This window comes from Echeneis naucrates, chromosome 3 (assembly GCF_900963305.1).
Source record: "Echeneis naucrates chromosome 3, fEcheNa1.1, whole genome shotgun sequence".
Taxonomy (NCBI): domain Eukaryota; kingdom Metazoa; phylum Chordata; class Actinopteri; order Carangiformes; family Echeneidae; genus Echeneis; species Echeneis naucrates.
The window spans coordinates 1,923,855-1,949,228 of NC_042513.1; the positions used below are offsets into that span (position 1 = coordinate 1,923,855).

Below are 25,374 nucleotides of genomic sequence, written 5' to 3' on the forward strand. Positions count from 1 at the left end.
AAAAAATTGACGAAAACCAAACAAAGTGAAGAAAACCAGAGCAAGTCAGCTCCCTCAATCAGCTAAACATTTCAGCCATATGATTTCAAAACCATGAACAATCACCAGATCACAATGACACGCCAACTAAATAAATCTTCATCAATGAGTTGCGGAGAGCCTCGCTGATAAGGTGGAAATGAGCGACGTTGAATCACATCATTTCATTGGGTGCAACAGAGTGACAAAATAAAAATCAACATGCGTGTTACTTTGGCATGTCAACACACTGCAGCATACCAAACGCAAGTCAAGCATAGTTATATGCATGTTGTGTAAGTGACACGCAGGTTAATGAAGGGGTGAATGCAATGACAGATAATTCAGCAGCTTCCGGCGGTTATCATTCAGCACAAATAGGTCCAATTAATTTGTTCTCCGTGTTTCCTAATCAATCTACATGAAGCATAGGGGCGGCCTTTTCCCCTGACAGTAAAGTGGACAGGTAGAGCGGGTCACCTCCCGCCGAAGACTTAGATTGCATCAGAGCAGTCCGCCAGGCCGTGCGGTCTGATCTGGGGACTAGTTTTTAGTGGCTCCACTTGGGTCTGGGTAAACAGCACCGCCCCGATGGTTGTTTGTTTTAAGTGTGGAGCGATCCGTCGGAGAGCGCCGGGCTCGATTGACACTGTCTGCTGATCTGTTACTGCGGATTGCTCAGAATAACAAGACTGCTCGCTAATTCCCGTCTATCTGGGCTTTCGGCGAAACACCGAGAGAGTCTGACCCCCCACCCCCCCCCACCCAAAAAAAAAAAAAAAAAAAAAGCCAACAGGGCAGGCAACACCGCCGCGCCGCCGGAGTCCGCACCCAGAATGGCTTCAGGAGACCTTTACGAGGTAGGAGGAAAGCAAACTGAAGAAAAATGCTCCGTAATATTGACAGATAATGGAATTAGGAAGTAAAGGGGAGGGCGTCGCGTATGTAAAAAGCGGTATCCTGAGCCCTTTAACAGGCGAAACTAACCCTCCTGAAAGCTTTGGCAAGACGAGCTCGGTTACATTTGTGCTCCCACTTTATGTCGCTTCTGACACACTTTGTCGTGAATGTGCGCGGCTGTAGTAAACAGATAAGATGTAATCCTCCGGCTCAACTCCTCCGTGTGTCGCCGAGTTGAAAGTGGCGTTAAAGTGACAGCAGCAGCAGCAGCGGAGCGGCGGACATAGTGAGCAGCTACAGACGGACTCATCATCCTGAAGGTGCGCCTTCATGCCCAAACACATTTTGTCATCACAGCCTTTAAACAGGCTCTTTTTTAAATTCACAGTCTGACCGGGACACGAGCTGAGACGCCACTTTATTTTTGTCGCGCTGTGTAAAGAAGTCTGTGTAAGCCTTTCCGGCGGTTCATGTATGAATTTGTCTAAATGATGACTCCAACAGTTTGGGGGTGTAAAAGTTGCCCCAGACGGGCGGCACGAAGGTCAAGCTGCCCTGCGCCGCAACATCACTCCAGAGTCACAGGAAGAATTTGCGTGAATCCCGTTTCCCGCATCAGCTGGACCGACTCAGGCACTTACTGTTGTTAGCCTTTGTTGTGATGACATGGTGTCATATGTTTCAATTCATGGTGGTGACACAGTGAGATGGAGGTCGATCTCTGCGTCTGAAGATTCCCAAGAGTAAACAAATGACAAACAAATGACGTGATTTTTTTGACATGACATGATGATTTTTCTAAAGGACTTGATTTAAATGTGTTGAAGTAGGTAACATTATTTGCTGATAGCACTGACGAACAGGACGAGACATAAGTTAGAAGACAGTTCATAGGGAGCAGTGACTAACTCATAACCGTCACTAATTGCTTCTCATCATTAGACCCACTGGCTTCATTATTATTTTCAATTACAACTATATCTTCTTTCATTGCTGAAACTCATTTGTGCATAACTCATTTGACACAAGTCCATCGTTGACTGTATCTCCCACCCTATGGTAACTTGTCTTGCTCACATGTCCATGTATTTCTGCTGTTGTGTCTTTCTTGCTTTGCTGCTGCATCTTTCTGCCTAATTAATGCTGCAGAAAAACTGACTGTTTTAAGCTGCATTAATAAAATGCCATTAATTACCTTGTGGGAGAAAGAAAAAGTTTCACATTAGAATTAATTCCCAGTTGTGTGAATGTAATGATGCATAAGTGAAGTAGTGCTTAGTGATATTGTACTTTTGTTTTGACATTGGGTACCAGATAGGCAAAGCTGTTTGTTCAAACCAGGCTGTGGGTTTCATGAGAAATCTGCCTCCTGTGGCAACCTGCACTGGAAGTGGTCATTGGAAGTAGATTTATGACTCACTGGTCTTTGTTGAACAGGTTACTTGTTTACTGTGATATATCAGTCACAAGTATAATCTGTGTTAGTAATTGTGTTAGATCCAAGGGTGACAGTTCTGTTTAGTGAGACCAGAATTGAGAAGAACATAAAATTGAATCAACCAGTATATAAAAATAGATATTTATTTATTTATTTATTTTTACACCACTTTTTTCACCACTTTCTAAAAAAATATTTAGGATCCTGAGTTTTGGTCATACCTACAGCCGTACTTTGAGCTCTCGACTTCACGTGACTGAACTATGCATATGTTGGGTAGTCATGGAAGTGTACCCCTCACATAGAAGCTTTGAAGCAACCAGTGATCTCTTAGACTGAAAATGACATGGTGAAATAATGGTTCGGTATTAAAAGTCAATAATTCTTTATGTTAAAAAATGCCCTGCAGTTATTTGTTTGAATTTAATATTCAGACTATAGAATGATCATACATAATGTCAACAAACCATAGGCAAAGTCATGTGTGAAAGCAAGCTGTCTAATTATGGCAGTTGTGTAAGGTAATTGAGAAAACAACAACTTCAAAGCTAAAGCTTTTTTTTTTTGGAAACCCAGATGTAAAATAAATTACATTTTAATCATGATGAACAAATACCTCTGGTTAACTTGTGAATTCTGTTTGTTTCAAAGTATGTTAAAGGGCATTTTTATGTTCCTAGCCTTTTGCAGGTGAGGCTTACAAATCAAGATTTTGCCATTCAAGGGACCGCTTGACAATTTATTTTAGACATACAGGCGCTCGGCTTGAAATGACCTCTTCTTTACTCAAGCTGAAACTTAAAACAGGTATCCATGGTGCCCAGAGGATTAATAGTTGTGACTTAGGTGATCCTCTGACTCTCATTTAGAGGCAGCAGCAAGTAGAGGTGGCATGAAACCAGAAATCCAAAAAATGCCACGATTCTGAATATCACAGCAAAAAAACAAAACAAAACAAAGAATTACAGGCTGCTGCACATACACATGTGCGTGTTCATGCAAATCCAGACCAAGTCAAAAGTCTTAAGTCACAAGTCCAATTCAAGTCTTAAATCTCTTCTGTTTGCAATATGCATTGTGTCATCTGCAGTGTACTATCCAGTCTTTGTTAAGGCATTCAGAGCATGTACTATATTAATATCACACCTTGATCTCCAAAGTTGCACCTAATAATAGGGATGGGAATGACATGCTGCCTCTTAGCTGTTTCCTTGTTCCTAGCTTCCTTCAATGGTAATGTGTCAAAAATTTGGCGCAGAAACTAGAAAATGTGGTCAGTAGCGTGCTGGGCTCCATCAAGGCCAATGATAAACAGAAGGTGTGGGACAAAAAATTGGTATGGGACTTTTGACTTGGACTAACAAAATTAATTTCAAGATGCCATCACTTAGGCTGTGGGCTGTGCTATGAAAATCCAGAGTAAAGATATTTATTATGATTTGAACATGCAAAATAGAATGACAGGCCTATTGAACATTATTTCATGTCTTCCACTTTCACATTAGTAGATAAAGGTATTAGGCTTTTAATGGGACAGTGGGTACATTAGTAAATATTTTAATGTAAGAAGTTGACTTAGCTGCTCTGTATATCTCAGCTGCTACTACTTATTATAGGTAACTTTTAATAAGTGTATTAGGCTTTCTGCAGGAACAATAAGATATAATGAAACTAAACAGCGTCATCCTGCTAAATCAACAAGATTAGATTCCTTTTGTCTTCCAGTTAGTGTTCATTCAGGAAAACTGGGTTCACTGCCAGCTGTAGTCCTGAACTTGCCCTGCTGTTTTGTTGCTTTCTGTTGCCATATGGGACCATGTTGAATTTAAGATTATTAGCTTAAGAATCAGACCTGAGTGACATGACAGCTACACAGAGCCAGAGGGGTCTGCACTGCTGACTCCATCCAGTTGATTACCATGACACAACCATGATGTGGATGTGACCAAAAAATGACTAGGTTCTTTGTCAGTCTAAATCCTAAAGATGTCCACTAAACTTGGTGGAAGGACCCATCCTTCCACCAAGTTTAGTGGAAATCTGTTTTGTACTCTGGGTAATCCTGTGCTGACAAATAAGCAACATATAACATAATTGGTGTAGATAATAAAATAACCGTGTCCTAAATGTCCTAATGAAGTCATTATGTGTGTGTGCAAAGTATACTCTAATTTGTAAACCCACATATTTTATTTTTTTACTTAAAAAAGAAGCTGCCATGGGTCAAGCTAGCAACTCTAGATCTTAACCTTTTTCTCCTGAAGGAACTGCTAATACTTCTCAGTTAATGGGACTCTCTGGGGTCACTGGTCACTGGTCAACTGACAGATACATAAGGTTTTATAAATTATTGGTGAATTCATTTTAAGAGAGAATTTAGAAATGATAAATAATGTGAGATTATGTTTTGCTTGCTTTTTTTACATTGATTGAAAAAAGTGAAATTGGTGCACATGTTTTGGAGAATCAGTTTTTGTGCAGACTGGGGCCACTTTCCATTCAAAAATAGTTGTCAGCTCTGGTTTTTCCCCAGGTCTTTAATCTAGTGCTAACAGTAGGTGTCTCTAAAGACTCTTTGGGATTTACGTAAAATAAAGCTGCAAAAATGGAGACATTGAGTTGGTTGCCACAGTCTACAGTTAGTTTGCATGTGACAAACTGAAGACAGCAGGTCAATTGAACAGTTAGTTCATGGTCCTGACTCCAAAAGTACACAAGAATAGCCTATAGGCCCAATTCAGAGAAGAAATGATAATGTAGATGTGACCGTCCTCTGTTGCACTTGTAACAACATTCATTGGTGGTGTCAGGGTGTACATTACACACCTGTCTTGACATCCTTCATCCTTCAGTCCTCTTCTATCTTCTCACCATGTTTTGTTTTGGATGCAGAAAAGGAATTTGGCTCTGAGAGAATATGCCCACCTCCACTCTTTCAGCCCATGCATGAGCTCTTAATGTTACCAAACCTCTCTGGTTTGTGTATACAATTTGGCCCTGCTATCTCCCTCCTCCACTCTCATCCTCCTCCTCTTTGTGTCTCCGTTGTGCTGTGGTTAAATGCAATATAGTCTGGGCCAGTTAGGCCTCAGATAGCTTCATTTCAGTGACGGTCCTTGAGCTCAGCCTTCAAAGGCTGTTTACTCTTGTTAATGTGCTCAGAACATCTGAGCATGATGGGCAGTTATTACCAAAGCTGCGATGAACTCTCAATAAAGCTATCGTCTTCTGTTGGATTAGACCAGCCGTCCCCAAACTTTTTTGCGCCACAGACCAGTTTAATGTGAGACAATATTTCCACGGACCGGCCTTTATTGTGTGGCAGATAAATGCAACAAAATAAAATGATACGATCCACATAAAAACTGAGCTATTTTCTAAATATCATAATAAATGAATCCACTGTGCACTGTATGGAACTTTATTAGCAGCGCCCTGGTAACATGAGTAACATCCTCTCTGCCCCCTAACCCCGAACCTAAATGCAGCTTTCTTTTTCATGGAAGTCGCAGGCTCTTCTTCTGTCTCCTCACTGGGCCTTTTCCCCTTCACAAAGAAACTGCCCTTTTTTAATCCTTTGGCTAGCTTGTGGGTTCAATTTTAGCAGTAACATATCACGTGACCGAAACAAGCGTCTTGACATGCGTCAAGAGTGAGTTGACCCCCGGCCCGGGGGTTGGGGACCACTGATTAGACCACACAGGCCAACTTTTGCTCTCCTTGAGCATCCTATCTGGCTCAATAAACAGTAGATGATGTCAGAGCACCTCAACTAAAGTGAATAATTGTAGTCACTGACTATAAGGGGATACGAGTTGTTTGATCTTGTGAATGCTCATGCTATGACCCCTGTCGTTTTACCTGAAAGTGGATTTATAGTAGACATAAGCATGGATTGATTGGAGTCCTGTAGTTGAGAGCTGTGTATATGTTTGGATGTATCCATAGATAGCAACAGTAGATGCTTGAATCATGTAAGTGAGATCATACCTTAAGTTGCTTCAGTTACTACAATAGTGGCTATAATAGTGCTGTATGATGTGGACAAACATTCGTATCCTGATATAAGTAATTTTATATCGATAATAATAACGATATATATCTAAATATAGTATTTTTCTCTCTCTCTCTCTCTCTATATATATATATACACATACATACATACATACACACACACATGAAAATAATGGCAATTTTTTTTATGTTTTCTCCTTTCATTTATAAAACATTTTTATTTATAAAAATAAAACACAATTACAGTAATAAAAAAATAAATAAAACACAATATCAAATGGACAAATACCATTCAAAATATCTGGTAGTGCAGTCAGTTTTGAAGTTATGCATATTTCAGTTAGTTTTCTTTTTTTCAGTCTAGTTTGTGTCGCATTTTAATGCTGTCTCCTTACTGTTCTTCATGCCGTGTCTGTAATTGATAGAAAAGATTAAATGTATCTGAGTCGCTAGTAACAATTTGTTGGCAGCATGTTTGGCAAATCACCTTTGTCTGGTCAGTGTCTGACATTTTAAATCCAAACCAAAGCCAAACAATTTAGTTCCGGCTCTCCCTTTACAGCACTAATTCCTCTTTGGGTTCTGTTGGTTCTGTTTCCACTTTGCCCCCTGCTCTGCCATGCTGTGTACCTCCATACTCCCCTAGCGGTGCCATCAGTGATGTAAAAATAGTACCACAAAGCACAAAGCAGTAGTGTTGCTGCAGTGACATTAGCCAAACTAACCCAGCAGCCCACATGTTAAAATTACGATATAAACAGAGGATTATATCATACGGTAGTCATTTTTATATTGCACTACGAGATATATCATAATGTCTCACAGCACTAGGCTATAATATAAATTGGAGGCATGCAGTAGGAAAGTCTTTGCTACAGGTGTGTTACTGAGCAGAAAAAGACCAGAGACAGAATTCAACATCCTTAATTTTGTACTTCCTATGATCACTGTCTGAGCACCCAAAGTTGACCAATCCTAGTCCTTGTACCGCTGTAACTCTGCAGCTGCTTTAGCTCTGATGGGTAGTTTATTGTTTTGAGGGGCTGCATATTGGCTGCCATGTGAACGGGCTTTGTAGCCACGCCAATATACTGTAGCCGTCAATAACAAGAGAAGCATCTATAAGTTCTATTTGTGTCTCTGCCTGCCTGACTAGCTACAGCGGCATACCATTAGCCAAATACTCACTATTACCACTGATATGAATTTGTCCAGTAAATTGTGATACTGCCAGCTGTCAGCATTGCTGTGGAGCATATCATGGCTCTGATCATGTAGGATTTTGTTAGTGCTTCTACACAGGGGTCAGTTTAATATTTAATATTTTTGCTCCATGTTCATCATAGTGATGGACCAACGGAACAGACATAAGTAAGCTTTTGTGCATCAGAAATTAAGCAAAAGTTATACAATAGCCAATATCAAAGTTTAGAATGAACTTTGAACATTATCAAATGACATCTGTGAAAGTTAGCCAGAAGAGAAAGCTCAAATATAAGATTGAGCTTTGTGTTTTCATTATTTCATTGACATTTCCACATCTGGAGAAAGTTTGTACAGCTGGTTTTTCTGAAACAAGTGCAATTCCAACTTGGGTTTATGTTGCGATTGCTCCACATTATTTTACTTCCTTTTTCCATTTCCAACTTGTTAGCAAACAGGACCAGTCACATTTCCTTCCGCACCACCTTAAATACCAACCTGTAAATATTGCGTATCAGATCACTAACACCTAACAACTCTGGACTTTGCTCAGCAGAATTTGCCCTGTTAAGCCAAACCTGAAACAGTAATCAATGATGGTGTCATCCAGTTTTTTTCAATGATTTTCATTTCCCTATTGGAATTTACTTGTTTGCAAAACATTTCCTTTATAAATAGTAGAATGGGGACTGGCTGTTCCAGTATGGAAACCTGTAAAAGATTTCTTATTCAGGCATAGCTCATAGTAGCATTGTACTATTGATTTTTGTTGGCTGTACAACAGTCTGTATACATGATGTTAACATGGTAAGACTTTATAAAGTTCTTGGTCTTGGATCTGAGTGTTTGAAAAAAGTTTATATAACAGTCTATATACACATCCAGTGGACACAGAGCAGCAATATTAATTCTGAGTTGTCTTTGTGGCCACCTTGTAAAATCAAACTCATATTCACTCTCCTTAATCTTTCTTTCTTTCTTCGTATGTTTTTTTTTTTTTTGCTCTAAAAGCTCCTGTTTTTTTAAATTTGTAACATATCTTTCAGCATTCTTAAAAGCACTATAAATTTATTATTATTATTATTATTATTATTATTATTATTATTATTATTATTATTATTATTACGTGCCAGTCACAAACCTTGTCTTTGTGTCACTTGCTGTTGCATAGATTGCTCGGCAGTTAGTTCATCAGAGCTTTCTGACTGGGACCAGGTTGATGTTGAGGCAAAAAACCAGCTGTGAGGTGAGAATGAACCTAAAGAGTGAAGCCACTGGCTTTGTAGCAAAACAAAAGAAGACAAAAAAGACAAAAAGACTCGTGGATTCAGCAATATTAATTAACCGTTTCACACTTCACCTAACCTAACAGTTGAAGTATCCTGTTTAACCTAGCTGTGCAAAGTATTTATGTAGGAAGGCATTTATAGCATGAATATCTATTGCTTTATCAAACTTAATGGAAACAATTATCATATTTACCTTTGAACAGTTTGAAACATTTAAGCTTCCCTGATCATGCTGATGTAAAGTGTGTTGAAATAAAAATTGTGTTAGCATAAACAGTACGTTAGGCTACATTATACTGTAGTTCGGGTGATCAATAACAATGCGATGCAGATGCTGTGTTGTGCTGAACGATCACAGGGGCTTTGGTTCTACTGTTGTTGAATTGGTGGCTTGTTCTGGCATGATGGGATGGATCGCAAAAGAATACATCTACACAGATAGGTTTCTGCTCGAGCTCAGCCCTCGGGCTGAAATAATGTTTTCTCTGCCAGAAACTGCAATTTGCCTATTGGGACGGAGTTTATGAATCATGAAATGTCTTGGTGTTTCAGGGGAAAACTGACCTTTCTTGAACCAGTGATGTCTGCTGCTCTTTTAGCAGGTCTTTTAGCAATAAATTTGACAAGACAGCTTCTAGCTGCCTCTAACCCTCTGTGTGACTGTTCACATTAAATGTCAGTATATATGAGCTAACATCTTGTATTTGTGTAGATTTTGTCACTTGATGTCAGCACTGTATAACAACTATTTGTTCAACAAGTCAGATGTCAAAGCGCACCCCCCCACATTCAAATAGTTGGTCATGATGTAAAGACCTTCTTTTCCTTTGGCGACTAAGATAGGAGGAAGAGGATAAATTAGCTGTTTTCTATAGTTCAAAGGTTGACCAAGACCACGGCGACGTAGTGGTTAGCGCTGTCACCCCACAATAAGGTTGCGGGGAGTTTGCATTTTCTCTCTGTGTCTGCGTGGGTTTTCTTTCACCATCCAAAGACATGCATGTCTAGGTTAACTGATAACTCTAAATTGTCTGTAGGTCTGAGTATGAGTGGTTGTTTGTCTCACACTCCAGCAACCCCCCGCGACCCAGAAACTGATAAGCAGTCGAAGATGGATGGATGAACGTTGGTTGATTCACAAGAAAATAGGATTTTCAAAAATGCATTTAAATGTAAATTAACAGTTTGGTCATCGTGTCAACATTGCTGCTGGTAGAATACCAGAATAGCCTCAGCCTTCTGTCTGAGGATAATGATGCTCCAAATTTTCCCTCTGTGCGGCTCAAACTAAAAATGCTAGTTTCTAAACAGCTTGGGTCGACTGGGTTAATATGTTTACCTCACACTTTCCTGTTCCATCTCTGCTTTATTTATATGAATGTCTTTTCAAAGCTGTTTAGTGTGACTGTCTCAGGTTGTAAGCAACCTAATCATCTGTTAATTTCTGTGGCAACCCTGTGATGGCTCCCCATCAAAAGCTGTTTACTGTTGTTAATTTGGGCAACAAGTCTGAGAACATGATGACCAGTTATTACCTCAACTGCTCTAAAGCTCCAGATGAAACCCTCCAACCATTTTCCATTAGTTCCATGGCTCAAAACCACCCTGCATCAAAATGTCTGATAAGCATTCTGTAACGTGGTCATTTTCTTTTCCTTTGCTGTCTGCTTTATGACTTGAAAACTCAAAAACTGAACTCAGAAATTGTCTGAGGCTTCATCTAAGGCTCTTATGTTTTTACAGCAGTCTCTGACAGTAACTCCAGGATGGATAGAAAACAATGTAAATTTTATAGTACTAGTTGAGTGGTGGTCACTGTGGGCTGCTCTCAGTCAGCACCTACAAAAAGTGGTCCAAAGGAAGGAAATCCAGTGAACCAGCCACAGGGTCATAGGTGGCCAAATCTCAGTGCTGCTCATGGAGAGCCAAGGCTGGCCTGTGTGGTGTAATCCAACAGAAGAGCAACTGTCGCTCAAACTGCTGATTGACGGTTCTTATAGAAAGGTGTCAGAGCACACAGAGTATCACTTTTTTGCATCTGGAGCGTCATAGCCACAGAGTAGTCATGTTGCCCATGCAGACCCATGTCTGCTGCCAGAAGCTCCTGCAGTGGGTAAATGGACATCAAAACTCAGCCAATAATGAATCACTCTTTCTGTTACATCATGTAGTTGGCCAGGTGTATATGCTCATGGCCTATATGGATCAAACATGGTACCAGAATGCACTGGGGAAGAAGACCAGCTGGTGGGGGCAGTGTCATACCGTAGGCAGTGTTCTAATGGGAAAATGTAGGCCATGCCATTAATGTGGATGTTACCCATGTACAGCCTAATAACTAAATATTGTTTCAGTCGACGTCTTCATGTAAAGGGTATTCCCTCATGGAGATGGCCTCTTTCAGCAGGATAATGCTCTCTGCCACACCACACCACAAAAATTGTTCAGGAGGGATTTCAGGTATGCATTCACAAGTTAAAGGTGACGACTTCAGATCTCAGTCCAAACTATGATCTGTGTGATGTGCTGGACAAACAAGTCTGATCTGTGGAGGCCTCACCTTGCAAATTCCAGGTATCTGGGTGCCAGATAGCAGGTGGTCATAATGTTATGGCCAACGGTGTGTGCAAACATTGAGACTGGATGAGTAACGGACTCTGATCATATGTTATTGTGATGTGTATAACATCTTTAGTGATGTTTATTTTGTGTGTGTTTGTGTTTATGATCATAAAATTCATCAACATATGAGTATTTATTCATAGCATATAAGACCATCCATGTTCAATTTATATGTCAAAGGATTTCTTTGAAAGTTTTTCCCAACACTCGAATTTAGGAAACTGAAAACCAACCAGAGAGATACTGATTCTCAGCATGTTTACATTATTGGCACACAATAAAAAACTTGTTAACTAAACAATATTCAGGGGCCTTTTAGCACAAGTTTGGGTTTTCAAAATATTTTCTAGCTTACCTTTTAAACTAAAACCTATGTTTTGGTGTTATATAGCCTGTAATTTTATCAAACCATTGTAATTTCACATATGCTCGCAGAGCAAGATCAAAACAATCCTGAGTGTGACAATAAATGTACAGAGAAGCTGTTTGAACTGAATACTTTCAGTTTGCTACAGTCATGCATGGCTACAACCCAAATTGCAGCCATGCATTTGTCCTTGAACAGCATAAAATCGTCAAAAAAAAAATAGTTTTTTCTTTTCAATATGTGCTAATCAGTTTGTTTTTACTGCATTGCAGATCAACATACCAGAGTTTTAACTAATTATAAGACAAGCCTTTATTGCCATCATCTGTGTAATGAAATTGAGGTAGACACAAATTAGGGTGCATAAAAAGAATGCAAAAACACAGCATACAGTAAGAGATAAGAAATAACAGTCAAGATGCCAATGGCTATGTCTAATTTTCTGTTCCTGTGTCTGCTACCTTTAGGTGGAGCGGATTGTGGACAAGAGGCGGAACAAGAAGGGTAAATGGGAATACCTGATCAGGTGGAAGGGTTATGGAAGTAAGGAGGACACATGGGAACCAGAGCATCACCTACTGCACTGTGAGGAATTCATTGACCAGTTCAACAGCTTGAGACTGCAGTCTCACAAACGGCCCAAAGCTCCAAAAAATCGCGGGGAACCCCTCCTCACTGCCCACCTGTCTGCATCAAAAAACTCCAGAGCTCGGTCCGAAGTTCGGAAAAAGAAAAGGACTTGTGGCCCAGCTGTAGGTGTCAGAGTAGGAGGTGTTCTAGGGATTGGATGTGAGGGATCGGAGCCCACTCAGAAACAGAGAAAGGTGGCTGTAGGACCAGGGAAACCTTCAGTAGGGCACAGATTTAGCAAACAAATGACATACAAGTCTCCTCGATCACAGGGGCCACACTTTGTTTCTGCAGTTAGGGTTCCTCATAATGGACTGCTAATTGGAGAGATTGAGCCTCTTGTGTACAGGGCAGCACCAAAGGCACATAGACTGCCACCAAACAAAATTGATGAAGAACTGGGAGACTTGGATACCACTGGACAGCAGTACACCACTGAACGAGGTAAGACGTTAAGATATTGGATGGATAATAGAACTAAAATGATACGGATGAAATCCAGCGGCAGGTAGAAAACCACAGTTCAAAGGATATCAACAACACAGCCACAGAGGTAGAGGAGGAGGTTATAAAAAGGGATGCAGCTGATACTGAGGTGAACAGGCCAGCCAGCCAGGCCATCTGCCTCGACTGGTTGGGTTCACACACCTGTATGAACAGACATAGAGACACATGCACACAATAACAGAAAGCCAAAAACACAATGAAAAGGAAATCAGTCTGAGCTTATCCTCACCTGTCAGTATTTTAACTTCCTGCAGCTTATTAGCTGACATAAAGGTGTACGTCAATACATATTTTGAAAGCTAAAAATAGTTAATGGCTATTGTCAACCATATTGATGTACTTGCTGTGCTGTAATGGATAATAGGCTGGATTGTGTGATTTTACCTCATTCATAAAAATTATACAGGCAATGAAAAATTCCTACCATACCCAGCAGCTGTATACAGAGAAATGATCCAGTCTAGATTGCACAGCATTATATTTCTGCAAGCACTCTTGCACTGGAGAGATCGTTGCTGACACACAGCTCATAAAGTTGCGACTATGGTTCTTTACTACAGGAGCATCTGATAACACCTTTGAATTTCACTCCTGGGTCACAGTCCAGAGCCTTTACTGCTATAGTTAATCATTACGTATGTTTTTCAAATCCAAATCAGATGGTTTGATGTTTTTTATACATTTGAATAACAGCACGTACATGCAATATTAGCACGAGTATCAATATGGAGTGTGGTAATTGTTCCTGTCCAATATAGCTGTCAAGGGGACTGTTTTGTCCAAAAATGTTTGCTGTTCTTTCAGATCCTCTTCAATAACCAGTGTATTGTTATTGTGGTGTTATTAAATATTCATTTCTGCTCTTTGTTAGTTCCTCATTTCCATAATTTCAGCCATTTAGAGTCTGACTGATCGAGTACAACTGTTGCCAACTCTACTGCATTGAAGCTTTACTGATGTAGATAAAATTATTTGCTAAATGATTATAAATAAAAATCCCTCAAATATATTGAATCTATCAGTCGTTTCAAGGTACCCTACACTTGATTAATGAATGTGAGTGAAAAGCTTCTCTTTGAAAGATCTTGAGGGCTATCAGCCAAACCTGATGGCTTCTAATGACTGACAGAGATTATGGCTCCCAATCTGCTAATCCATGAAAGATTAACCCACTCTCCTCATTCAGAGAGGTGAGCTCCACCCATTCCCCTGCTGTATTGGCTGTCTTGGCAGAGGTATGGATAGAGATTTTTGTGAATTGCTTTAAAGTAGCTAAATCTACTTCAATCATGTTTTCTGTCATGCAATGACAAGCGTTCATTTACACTCATATTCACACCTCATGGGCAGTTTAGCAACAAAAATAAATCCTCTCAGTCTATCCTTTGGTGTCCTCCAGTCTGTGGCCTCTCCCAACAATCCCCACATACGTGAGATAAAATGCCAAATTCCACACCAAAAGACTAGCTGATACATTTGAACACAGAACCTTTTTGCTGTGATCTTGGTGCCTGTCTGTTAAAATATTCCCATCCAGTTTTTGTTTCACCTTTGATGTCCCTCTCTTATAAGTAGTGTTAGATAAAAGCATCTGTCAAATGAAAATAAATGTAAAATGAAGCATCCAAATGAAAATATTGAGACCTACTGCATTTGTCAACTCTTATGGTACTTCGTTTTCAAGCATGTGACCAAATTAAAAGCTTTCACAGTATGAGCACTTTCAAGAGAACACAGGATGTCATGAATGTAGTTAAGAATACTGCAGTGTTTGAGATACTGGCAGTGCTGGACTCCAGGGCAGTCAGCTACATACTGCCAGCACTGGTGCTCAGTTGTAAAATTGTTAATTGTCTTTGTTTGTAGGATACAAATAAAATGGTCCTGAACTGACATATCTTATGGCAATTTGCCATTAAATTCACTGCTAGTGTAAAAGTAGTAACATCTGCAAAGCAATGCTGTGAGGTTTTTCCCAAGGTCAGAAGCCTACATTCAACAGTGAGTGTAGAGTTTCCCTGCAGCTATATGCAGTCATGCTAGAACAAAATGTTATATATGCGCCAAATGATCTTTTTATGTATTTGCTTTCAAATTGCATAGTTTCATATTTCAGTTATAACATAAATGTAGATATTCACTAGATACAATTTATTGTATCAAAAGATCAGTTTTTATGCAGTGCATTATTATAAATATGTCTCTAAGGATAAACATGCAAATCAGCAGCATAAATTTTAGGTAGTTTGTTTATACTATCTAAATCCCTGGTTCAGACAGTAATTTCCCTATTTGAAGTGAAAAGTGTATAAAGAGTGTAACTTTAAAGTTTCTGTGATGGGGGAAAAAACACCATAAAGACATATGCTGCAGAAACAACAGAAATTGCAAACACATAAGTTTTATTTATTTTTATTTATTTTGTCATTGAGGTGTTTCTGTTTCCTTTTTATCAGTAGATGTGTTAGATTTTGGATGTAAGAGAGATTGACATGTTGTGTCATTCGCCATCTATGTCAGGTTCCCCTCTTGCCAATGGAAAGATACATCTGCCGAGCTCAGTAAAACGGAAGCTGGCTGAGGAGAAAGGCTATGTGTTTGACAAGCGACTCAGGTACAATGTTCGGCAGAACGAGACCAACTGTCGATTCAGAGACATTGTGGTCAGGAAGGAGGAGGGTTTCACACACGTCCTGCTGTCCAGCCAAACAACAGACAACAACGCCCTGACACCAGAGGTGAGAACAGTCCTGTTTTCTTACTTTTTTGCATATGTGTCACACTCAACTGTTTCAGATCGTCAAACAATTTTAAATATTAAACAAAGATAACCCAAGTAACATAAAATGCAGCTTTTCTGTGATGATTTTATTTGTTAAGAGAAAAATACTATCCATACCTACATGATCCTGTGTGAAAAAGTAATTGCCCACCTTGTTAAACGATAAGGTAACTGTGATTAATTATATTATTGTGGAAAGCTGAGTTCAATTTCATAGCCACACCCAGGCCTGATTGCTGCCAGGCCTTTCAAATCAAGTAGGCCATATTGAACCCAAGACATAATGCTGTGATCCAAAGAAACGCAGGACCAGATAAGAAGAAAAGTAATTGGCATGTCTCAGTCTGGAAAAGGTTACAAAGCCATTTCTAAATCTTTGGGACTCCAGCGAACCATGGTGAGAGCCATTATCCACAAATGAAGAAAGCATGGTACAGTGGTGAACCTTCTGAGGAGTGGCAGGCCTACAAAAATTACCCCAAGAGCACAGCAACGACTGATCCTAGAGGTCACAATGGAACCCAGAACAACATCTAAACAACTGCAGGCCTCACTTGCCTCAGTAAAGGTCAGTGTTCATGACTGAACCATAAGACAGAGACTCTGCAAAAATGACATGCATGGCAGAGTTCCAAGGCGAAGGCCACTGCTGACAAAAAAGAACATAAAGGCTCGACTCACTTTTGCCAAAAAACATCTTGATGATCCCCTAAGCTTTTGGGAAAATATTCTCTGGACTGATGAAACAAAAGTTTAACTTTTTGGAAGGAGTGTGTCCTGTTACATCTGGTGTAAGAAGAACATCATGCCAACAGCGACACGTGGTGGTCGTGTCATAGTTTGGGGCTGCTTCAGGACCTGGATGACTTGCTGTGATTGAAGCAACCATGAACTCTGCTCTCTACCAACAAATTCTAAATGAGAATGTCCAGCCATCAGTTTGTGACCTCGAGCTGAAACGCACTTGGGTTCTGCAGCAGGACAATGATCCAAAGCACACCAGCAAGTCCACTTCTGAATGGGTTGGGGAAAAAAAAAATAAAATGAGGGTTTTGGAGTGACCTAGTCAAAGTCCAGACCTGAGCCCAATAGAGATACTGTGGCATAACCTATAAAAAGGCGATTCATGCTCAGAAACCCTCCAATGTGGCTGATTTAAAACAATTGCGCAAAGAAGAGTGGACCAAAATTCCTCCACAGCGACGTGAAAGACTCATTCCAAAACACTTGACTGTAGTTGCTACTAAGGTGTCAGGACTAGGGGGGCAGAACGCGGTGAGCATTTTGCGGGTAGGACCCAGATGCAGGAGCCGGAAACCAGGTAGGTGGAAAAAAGGACTTTACTCAAGAACTGACAGAGCAAAAAATCTACAGGGCATGGGCAAGACAACTAGGCAGGGCATGGACAAGGCATGGACAAGGCCACAACACGGAGACCCGACAGCGACAATGATCCAACAAGGACAAGACTGAAAACAGGACTTAAATACACAGTGGTAAACAAGACACAGGTGATCCACATCAGGGGAGGGAAGACAATCAACATGGGACACAACCAGGAAGTAACATAACCGGGAACACGAAGGGACCAGGACTACAAAATAAAACAGAAAGTGACATGGACAGAACACTAACCCCAGCTTTAACCCAAAACCTGACATAAGGGTTTTCAAAGCAGTTATTAGACTTAGGGGGCAATTACTTTTTCACATGGGCCATGTAGGTTTAGGGGGCTTTTATTATTTTTTTTTTTTTCATCTTAATAAATAAAATTGCCGCCAAAAACTGCATTTTGTTTTTACTTGTGAGTTATCTTATAAACTCGTATTTAAGTTTGCTTGATCTGAAATGGCTAAGAGGTGCAAAAGGTGTAAGAAGTCAGTAAGGGGGCAAATACAATGGTTTAGGTCTATGTCCATTCAATTTTTTTTTGTTTTGATCTGTATACATCAGTGGCCAAAATTTACTTCTGTAACCTTTTTATTGTGTCCCGGCTCTGTTTTGGAACTCTCAATCATAAATATTTCAAAACCTGCTCTAGAGATGCCCTGGAGCAACACACTAATTCTGCAACGGATCCAGGGGAGCTTTTCAGGAGAGAACTTTGAAAACTGCTCTCAATTGACAGCTTCCAGGTGCAAATTTGTTGAGGAACATGAACCTTCCAAAGAACATTGCTGAAAAAGAACATATGAAAGATTAGAAAATAGCTCTTGGATTCTGTCTGTGGACATTAACTTTCCTTGAGACTGCCTCTTGCCACACAAGATTTCTACAAGGAAGGTAATTATGAGAGGTAGATATAATCCAGTGCTCTGCCATCTGTTATTTCAGCAAAATGTCATTTGAACTAGTGAAGAAATATGCTGTAAATTCATATTCAATTCATAATGGATAGCCTTGTTGCCCATTGTTGTTGCTTAGCTATATAAGAATAACACTGTCATGTATGCAAGAGTAAAGAAATGTAAGCTCAATGATCAAATGCTAAGATGTAATTTTTATAATATTCTTAAAATGTGAAAATCACGACATTTAAATTTTAAATTTTTTAATCTTTTTAATCTTTGCTTTCAGGATGGGAGAATCTTTAAACTTGTTTCATTTTTGCAACTATACAGATTCACCATCGCAATGATTTTTTTTTTTTCCTCTCTTGACTGTAACCCCAGGCAGGGTGCACAGGGTGGATGAACTTTAATCCTAAATAGTTTTTAGTTGAGTGCATCACTATGTTGCACACTTCCAGTGGCCTCTCTGTTTTCAGAACTCTCTGTGAGGCATTCTGATGATAAGCCAGGCAAAGTTGTTATAGGTAATTAAAGCACATAATCTTAGCAACACTGCATTCACTGGCTTTGGATGTCTTTTCATGATGCATCGTCTGGTGTACATGGAGTGCACTGTGATTTGTTCAGCTGCTGTGAGCTGTAGTTGCTTTCAAAAATAAGAAAGTGCCCGACAAGGGGAAAAAAAAAGCATCAAAAAACAATAACAGGTGGCAGCTGTAAACCCATAACTCCTGACTTTCAGATAGACTCAGTTTTGAAAAAAACATTACATGTGAAAAAGAGTAGATCCAAACTATTTTAATTGTCTTTGTCATGGATATCACTTTTGTTTGACTACACTATGTTTGAGGTCCCTGTTCTGTTTGCTCATTTCTTCCTCTCTGTCATTGAGAGCATCTGCCATCTCTACCTAATGTGTCTGAGCAGGATTATAATTCACCTTGCAATGCACATAAAGACACCCACAGACACACATACACCTTCTAACACAGTTGAAACTGGGGACAGATGATGTGCTTGGACACAGAAGTTAATTTGTTGTGAGGATGTTATGCCCACTCTAAGGGCTCTGAAATATAACATGAAAAAGGCCCCATCTCCCCAAGTCTCAAGTAGCCACAGAGACAAATTATCAAAGTGAAAAGATAACCACACAACAAACTCTTACCTGCCTAATTCATCAAAACAGGTTAACAAAACTGGCAGCAATCTATACTGTTGCTCTGATAGAAACGGATAAAACTCAGGATCTTAACAGATAACAAAGGTGTGGCCAGTTGGGTGATGAAGAGAATGAGGCCAATATGACTGCACCTGTAGGCTTCTCCCCAGCAATCAACCAATCATCCACCGGTGTCTAAACAGCATCCACCAATCAGGAGATGGCTACGACACATACCATGCCATATATAAACAAAGATAGGAAAAGACAACATAATACACACACCATAATGCAATTCACAATACAATGGCAGTCGTATCAGGATGAATGGTTAATATGGGTCAATAGTGATAATCTAATTAAAGTGTGCAGATTGAGTACAGACAGTGTTGGGGGTGGGGTTTGGGGTTGAGTTTCCAGACAACTTCTTATGAGGTTGTCTTGTTGTGGCTCCCAACTGCCAAGCTGATGGCCAGATAAAACCTGGCAGTGGTGCTCAACGTGGTTTTCCAATCTTCCAAATCAGCTGTTGCGTTCTTCCAAAGTTTCAGGAAAATCTGTTGAGTCTGTTGAGGTTGCAGTTTTATTCAAAGTACAGCAAGTATTTGAACAAACAGCGTGAGTGTCCCCAGGGTCCGAGAGCATACCGAGAACACACTCCGAACACACTGAGGAATGAATCCTTGTTCCCCCCTATATATATGCTTCTTTGAGCTTCAACCTATTACCTACACTTCTCCCTTGCCTCCAAGCTTCCTGTCCTCATTCGTATCTCTACTAATGGGAATTTCCCTTTTCTGCCTTTGATGCCATTTCAGCATTTTGTCAAGGCCTTACATTTTGCTAGAGGGCTGCCACACCAGGCTTTAGCTCTGTTTCCGCCACCCTGCTGCTTCTCCTCCCTGGGTCCTCACATCTATGTTCATGTGGCTCTCTTATCTCACCCATAAATCCTCCTCTGACACCTGTAGCCTCACTGCTTCCTCTCAACTGTGAGTGTGTGTATGATTTCTCCGTTTCCTCAGATCAATCACAGTGCAACCCATTTATATTTGTTTTTTTTGTGGTAATCGTAGTTCGTGCTCTTTTAGTAACTGAAATGGTAATATTTGTGCTCTTCAATGTCTATTACAATATTATATGCATTACATGTATTCTTTATTATTCAGCCTGCTATATGATGCACTACATGTGTTCATCAATATCCAGCATAGCATTATTCACAGTTCTTTCACAAAATTTCCTTCAACATACTATCTTACAGCATCAGCTCACTCATGATTTCATAACGCAAAGGAAAAACATGTAACAATGTAGTGTTGATAAAAACTGGTTTAGACAGCCCTTTATAGTCCAAGTATCCTTGACTGAGGACTGAAAACACTTTCTTTGCTACGCTTACTTAACTCAACATTGATTTTTAACACCATTTCTATCTGTCCCTCATTGCAGCCAGAAGAAGTAGCTGCTATTAAGTCAAGTCTGTTGCTTCTAGCAGGCAAACTGTTGAGGAAACAAGCTGGGCACCAAGTTCTCATGTATACATTTCACTTGGACTCTACTGCTGCTCAGAATCTAGCACTAACTCCACTGAAATACCACCTTCTACACGAAAAAATGAGCATTGTGTTCTGGTTTGCAGACATCTCCAGTGAGAAGAGGATGTTTCTGACAGATCAGCTCAGAGTTGTTGAATTGCCTACATGTTATGCGAGAGCTTTCTATCACTAATTTGTGATGGGCTTGGAATGACACTGAAGGTGTGGACACTTGTGGAGGGTGTGGGGGTTGGATTGGGAAAGAGGGCTGTTCCAACAGTTATCACCTGGATGTCAAACCCACCCAGGAACATAACAGCCAGCTACTTTGGGTCTCTTTGCGGCACGTGACCCACGACAACAACAGACCGAGAGAATCCAGCTGTGAAAATGTGTTTGGCTTTTTGACTTTTCCATCCAACTGTCCTTTTCCATCCAAGATAATAAGGTAACATACATCCTCCCACCTTCTTTCTTCAGATCATGAAGGAGGTATGCCGAGCTCTGGGTAATGCAGCTGCTGATGACAGTAAATTACTATTACTCAGCTCTGTAGGGACTGTTTTCTGCAGTGGTTTGGAGCCGTCCTACCTGATAGGGCGTCTGTCCACTGACCGCAGAAAAGAGAGCAGCCGCATCGCAGATGCTGTACGGTAAGAAGAAATCTTTCCACTGTTAACACAGACCCTCTTATCACTAGCCATCAGACTTGACAGATTTGGTGGTGATTGTTTTGTGACCTCTTCAGGGACTTTGTGTTGGCATTCATTCACTTCAAGAAGCCCATTGTTGTGGCAATAAATGGGCCTGCTCTGGGCTTAGGGGCCTCCATCCTGCCACTCTGTGATGTGGTGTGGGCAAGTGAGAGGGCCTGGTTCCAAACTCCTTGTGCAGCCCTCCATCTCACCCCCTCTGGATGCTCCTCTTACACCTTTCCCCAGATTCTGGGTGTAGCTCTGGTGTGTACCAGCAATATCAAGGCTTTTGGCAATCAAATTTGAATCCTTTCATAAAAACATAATTACCTCTAAATTACCCAAATCAAACATTTGGATTGCCTGACATGTTTAAAAAATTAATTCTGATTTTCCCCACTCTTTGTCTGACAGGCCAATGAAATGCTGTTTTGTGGAAGAAAACTGACAGCACAGGAAGCCTGCAGTCGAGGTCTGGTGTCACAGGTTTTCTGGCCAACAACATTTAACCAAGAAGTAATGCTGCGTGTGAAGGAAATGGCAACATGCAATGCAGTGGTATGTCATGATCTTGATAAGCCATAGGGGGAAGCTTTCTTTTGAATGTACCTAAATTACCCTTTCCTCTTCATGTGTGTGTTTAAAAGGTTCTAGAGGAGTCCAAATGCCTGGTGAGGAGTATCATTATGTCAGTCCTGGAGGAAGTGAATGAGAAAGAGTGCCAGATGCTGAAGCAGCTGTGGTGCTCAACCAAAGGACTAGAGGCACTCTTCAGTTATCTGCAGAACAAGGGCTATGAGAAGTAACTATTCACACTCAGAACGCCGGAGATGGTCAATGAAGGTTTGCCATGAACTACAAAGGGACTTTCAAGGTGACTTGGTTCTGTTCTCAGACTGAAAGAATCCTTTGTTTCCATCCTTCAGCAGAGAGGATACTCTGGTGATCTGTTTACCAACCGTCCAGAGGTTTCTCCTGTTTTTAAGGAGTCGAGCCAAATGTGCATTGCTTCAATGCAGAGAGTGTCTCTGCACCTATGTCAGACTCAGACTATGTCAGAATGTATGAAACAGCACATGATAAACTGACAATATACAAATATATATTTATTTCAATTGGGATTAAGAATTGCTTTCTGTATATAAGATGCATCTTTAGGATTTCCTTGCTTATTGTTCTGAGTTGGCATGCAAACCAAAGTCTAAGAACGCTGCTTCTTGTTCCTTAATAGAATACACATTCCATCAGCTCTTTGGACAGAACTAAAAACTACTAGAAAACTAACAACAAATGCTATGTTATATGTTCAGTTCAGATTCATAATCAGCCCAGAAAACTGACTTTTCTCCCTCCTCATCACACAATTTATACCGTTAAAATCTTTAAAACAGATCTCATCTCATTTTCCAGTGACTTTATTTTTGTCAGATTCAACAATCTAGCTTTCATTACATAAAATGCAGAACTCATTGTGCATTAGTACATGTAGTATCATCGACTACTACCTGCTGTCAACATTCAGCTGTACTTATTTTTACACCCACAGTGAAACATAAATGGTAAGAGTTTAATGAGATTTTTATTCATAAAAATCAAACCTGACTGTTTGGTTGGGAATTTTCTTTGAATTTGAATTTCTGTAGAATTTTCTTGGGTGGAAATGGAGAACACTGGAAAATTTGCACTTAGTGTACAAATGCATCGGTTCCTAATCAACTGGCATTTTGGCACAAGTAGAAGATGACTTCAAATGCTTATGAGTGGCACATCAGTGGAAGGATTAGCTGTTGATTTGATCCTACTTCATTGGAGCTACATAATTGCTTTACAGCAATGTAATCTTTCATACATAAAACATTGTCTTCCATTTATAAATGAAGAATCTTAGAATGTGAAAAAATCACATTGAAACCATCTGTCAATAATTTTTTGGCTGTGTAATTGTAGAGTACACAACAGAGACGATTCTTGCGAGATCATTTCATTATCACGTTGTGAATACGCTAATTGTGAGTGGAAATGCATCAGTTGTGTAGCTGGAGTCCTGTCCTTGTCTGCATGTGATGAGAAATTTTATATTTTTATGTGTACTATAGTTAGGAGTCTATTTTCGTTTACTATATAATGTAGGTCTGTGAAGATTGTTTTGTAAAACTCAGAAGATATATGTCCAGTTTTGCAGTTGTACACATGCAGCACAGAATAATATATAGATAACGTAGACTGGTTTGTGTAATTAATTGCATGTAATATATTGTACATATAAGTGCGTTGCCTGTCTGAGTACCTTGTATTTTGGGGTATGTTTTGTACTAGCATTGTAAGTATTGTTGGAAATGGTGGTTTATTTTTCTATTTATTTGAGATAACTGTGTGGCTGTGTAGTGACAGGTGGTTTGTATTGCTCCAGAGGCACCCCCACTCTCTTGATCAAACTTTTGAAATGATCCCATTCAAAAACTTGGATGAATAGAATAGAATAGAATATCATAACCAAAATATTTAAACACTGTTGTCACTTAAATAATTGCATTTGACATCATGAGATTAGATATTTTGTTGAAGTTAACAAAGGCTTGTCAGGTTAAAGACGCATCATATGTCATATGTCAATTTCAAGCCTATCAGACTCTGTTATTGCTCTGAAAATTAATTTCTAGCCATTGCCGTTTGATTGCAGGGAATAATTTAATGGTTTGATAAAGTGTTTATTGACATTTTATAATTACCACTCAAACTCCAGCCTTCTTTTATCCTATCTTGCCAGATGTGTAATCATTTGCAGAACAAAGATTCAGCTCAGAGAATCAAAATCTTATCATTGAAGGCAGCTTGTAAGGGTTGTAACCAAAAATTTGATGAGGCAGAAATTATCAGTGGCTTTGTAATGAAGGGGGTCCTTTCATTCACTTCTTCAGCTATACTCCTCGTCCTTCAGTAAATAACATTTAACACCACCATTCTTCCTTGACTTCAGAATCTCCAGAAGATGTTGAGCAGGACCTGTGTAATGTGGCTACTAAATAGCATCAGTGATACAAGTTATTCAGGTCCACTCAGCATTTATTTCACTGATCTTTCAACCACAAGGATTGTGTATTTATTAAATTATTTATTGTAATTTGTAAGATATTCTTTTCAGTGAGTCTGCTGCAATATATTAAAAAATCTTATTCTTAACCATCAGTTTCTCCTTAAGGCATTAAATTCCTAAGATGTCTGAAGTTTGCTTCATCACATAAGTTGGTGTCTATCAGTGATAACTCAACAAATTGTTTATACTTCTATTTGCTTCATTATTTATTTACAGCATTTTGACAGGTTCCTGCTTCATCATTTATAACCACACTATCTTTTAATGTCTCGTGTACATGTCATTTCATCAGTTTTTTTTCCACATATATTGTCTGAAAGCACATCTTAGGGTGCCTTAAAATTTAATTATGTCAAATATTGATCCATACTCTGTGATGGGTAAAGTGAGCTGCTTCAAATAAAGAATCAGTACTCTCGCAATGGCTTTTGTTTTATAGTTATGAAAACAATTTTAAAATTGATGTTAACGGCTAATGAATCTGTCAGTCATGACTGTGATACTGCAATCATTTTCAAATAAGTATTCAAGTATAAATGAAGTGAGCTATATTCTGAGTGATTTCCTGGTCACATCTTTCAGTCCCACTGTCACTAAACTCTAGTCAGTTGCTGGACAGACAGGTACATGGCATTTCTATCATGCAACAGGTCTGCTACAATCTTTTTTGGAACTGTAACCTTCCTTTAGCTTTTGAGAAGAATAAAATAAATACAAAAACAACACCAAAGATATCCTGTATATGGCAAAAATCTTCATGCAAATACCTCAGTTTACATCTCATCATAAAGTCACTTCAGATCACAGGAACACAAAGTTATCAA

The 25,374-nt window shown here is 39.6% G+C and overlaps 1 protein-coding gene across 1 annotated transcript; it reads left to right on the top strand.

Moving 5' to 3' along the window:
- The first annotated feature begins 684 nt into the window (after positions 1 to 684).
- On the top strand, positions 685 to 25,229 carry LOC115041032 (chromodomain Y-like protein 2). The gene is made up of 7 exons (XM_029498285.1): positions 685 to 878; positions 12,319 to 12,925; positions 15,509 to 15,726; positions 21,242 to 21,414; positions 21,510 to 21,720; positions 21,871 to 22,014; positions 22,104 to 25,229. Exons 1-7 carry the CDS (start codon positions 855 to 857, stop codon positions 22,260 to 22,262), a joined length of 1,536 nt encoding a protein of 511 aa, XP_029354145.1. The 5' UTR covers positions 685 to 854; the 3' UTR covers positions 22,263 to 25,229.
- The last annotated feature ends 145 nt before the right edge of the window (positions 25,230 to 25,374 follow it).